The sequence below is a fragment of the Myotis brandtii genome, unplaced genomic scaffold, assembly GCF_000412655.1.
Source record: "Myotis brandtii unplaced genomic scaffold, ASM41265v1 scaffold434, whole genome shotgun sequence".
NCBI lineage: Eukaryota > Metazoa > Chordata > Mammalia > Chiroptera > Vespertilionidae > Myotis > Myotis brandtii.
The window spans coordinates 863,502-866,081 of NW_005366599.1; the positions used below are offsets into that span (position 1 = coordinate 863,502).

The 2,580-nt window shown below is 62.2% G+C and overlaps 1 protein-coding gene across 1 annotated transcript in view; it reads right to left on the minus strand.

The window, feature by feature from the left end:
• The window catches only part of CEP104 (centrosomal protein 104kDa), a 36,441-nt gene that overhangs the window by 6,942 nt on the left and 26,919 nt on the right, over positions 1–2,580 (minus strand). The window contains exons 12-14 of the mRNA XM_014546190.1: positions 2,430–2,576; positions 1,109–1,276; positions 360–533 (exon numbers count right to left, since the gene is read on the minus strand). Of these exons, the coding sequence (XP_014401676.1) occupies positions 360–533; positions 1,109–1,276; positions 2,430–2,576 (489 nt within the window). The remainder of the gene's footprint in view (positions 1–359; positions 534–1,108; positions 1,277–2,429; positions 2,577–2,580) is intronic.

Consider the following 2,580-nt stretch of genomic DNA (forward strand, 5'->3'; position numbering starts at 1 on the left):
GGGATGTGCCTGCAACCAAGGTACATGCCCTTGACCGGAATCGAACCTGGGACCCTTGAGTCCACAGGCTGACGCTCTATCCACTGAGCCAAACCAGTTAGGGCCATATTTTTATTTTAAAAGTCAACAGCATGTGTTGACTTAGAGAAACACTAGAAGGCAGTGTCCCTTTCCATCAACGTTCACGTCAAAGACAAAACAGCCCTTTCAGAGCCCAGGGAAGTCCAGGAGGGGCCCCAAGGATGAGGCAGCTGCTCCGAGCAGAGGGGACCCGCCACATCTGAACCAAGTCCGGCCCCACAGGGCTGTGCCCCCCGCAGGGCTGTGCCCCCCGCAGCGGGCACCTGCGCACGGCGTACCTGGATGAAGTTGGAAGCCATGACCCGCAGGCGAGCAGAGGAGTCTCCGGTCCTGGCGAGCAGCACGGGAACGGTCCTCTCCACACAGTGCGTCGTCTCGAGCTTGCTCAGCTTGTGCTTGGGGATGTACTGGGTGAGGAGCATCTTCAGCACCTTCAGCGAAGCCTGGAAGACCTGGGAAAGGGGTGGAGACAGGCGAGCTGTTCTGATTGAATTCGCTGCGAGGGAACATGAGCCTTCCTCTCAGGGATAAACAGGAACCCATGCCATGCCACGCCGTCTGCAGGGCTGGGACAGGCACCTGAGAACGACTGTTTAAATAGGTCGTCGCGGGCGGAGACCCTCGCTCTCACTTCCTGGTGCCCCAACCATGCGGTACCCCCGTGTCCGGGTCACAGAGCCCCGTTGAGTTGGGGAAGCTCCTGCAGACGGCGGCGCACCAGGGCGCTCACCAGGAGGCCTCGCACAGTTAGTCAGCTCAACAGCAGCTCCCAGCCCCAGGTTCCTAAACGGTGAACCGGGCCCGGATGCCCCTGAGTCCGGGAGCCCAGGCCTCTGTGACCGGCTCTGAAGAGCACAGGGGAGGCTGATGAGACCAGCGTGAATGACCGGACCGAGGGACAGGTGCCCGGTGCACGGACACTCCTAGCGCCTCGGTGCTGGCCATGACGGGGACTTCCTGTCTGCTCTCCCTCCTGGGCGCGGCCGGCATCGCGGCAGACACTGGCCCTGAGGGCCGGGGGACTCACCGGGGTAACGATGTCCCGGATGGACTTCCGGATGAGAAAGACGGCCGCGCGCAGCAAGCCCTTCAGGTCCTCCTTCGGGGTTCCGACCGGCGTGTCCACCAGCTGCTGGTGCAGGGTGAGCAGCGCGTCTTCCCGGAACGACCACGTCTTGGAATAGGCCTGAGCCACCTGCGGCGGGAGCCCTGCTCACTCCCTGGGTGTCGGCGACACCACCCCCAGCACCGTGCCACCCGAGCCTTCGTTTCAAATGAGAACAACACCTTTCCTACAACCAGGCCCTTCAGAGCGAGCACGCACTGTGCGTTCAGAGAACCGCTTTTCTGTAGGGAAACCTGACTGGTGAACCAAGGCGAGTGCTGTGGGCTGGGAACTGGGGACGTGAGCGCTGGGCTCCCTGTGCGAGGACACGCGCTGCCTGTCCCGCTGCTGTGGCTCCCGGGATTGGCTGGTGGCACAGGGGAGCTGGTTTCCCGGCTAGCTCTGAGCTCCAGGACACAGCGCTGAGTGAGTCCTCACTCGGGAGATCTGAAACCCTCGCTTCCGTTTCCGTTTTGTACGCTGAGTAATCAGCACAAGACTCGCCCCTCCCACCGGGGACGAATTCGGGCAGATCCCCGAGGGCACAGACGTGCCATCAGAGAGGAGCTGAGCCCGTCCACAGCCTCGGACCCCAGGTACTCGGACCCCAGGGACTCGGTGCGGGTGCGGGAGCTGGACAGGGAGGGGGCTGCTGGGAAAACAATGGTTCCTCTGAAACATGGTGTTGGAGGAGGTTCTACGAAGACCCTGGACCAAAGACCAGCAAGAGGCTCCCCCAGCAAATGAGCCTGAAACATCGCTGGAGGCAACGACAAAGCGAAGCCGCCTTCCAGCGGATGCTGCACGAGAAGGTCGGGTTCTTGGAGAAAGATGGTCATGCTGGGAAAGGGAAGGCGGCAGAAGGAGGGAGACCAAGTCTGCATGGACTGAGGCCATAACAAGCCACAGGCAGCAGGCTGCGGAGCTGAGCAGGGCCGAGAGGACAGGACACTGTGGATGTCACTCATTCACTCATGGGGTTGCCACGTGGGCACGCGTGGGCGCGCGCATACAAACACATACACACACACACAGGGGTGCATGCGCGCACACACACATGCACAGAGGTGCACGAGCACACACAGTGGTGCACGCACACACGGACACACACATGCACAAGGGTGCATGTGCACACACATGCACAGGGGTGCACGCACACACACACACACACACACACGGGTGCACGCACACACACACACACACAGTGGTGCACGCACACGCACACACTGTGGCATCCTCTTACCAGGGCTTCCCCCAGCACTTCGATGGCAGAGCTGGCTTCCCGCAGGGCCTTCTCTGTTAGGGGCTCGGGCTCGCCCGCAGCACCCGCTCGGGGAGCCTCGCTGGCGTCCAGGTCCCTCTTCTCCGGCTCCACGGCCGTCCCGGGCTGCTTG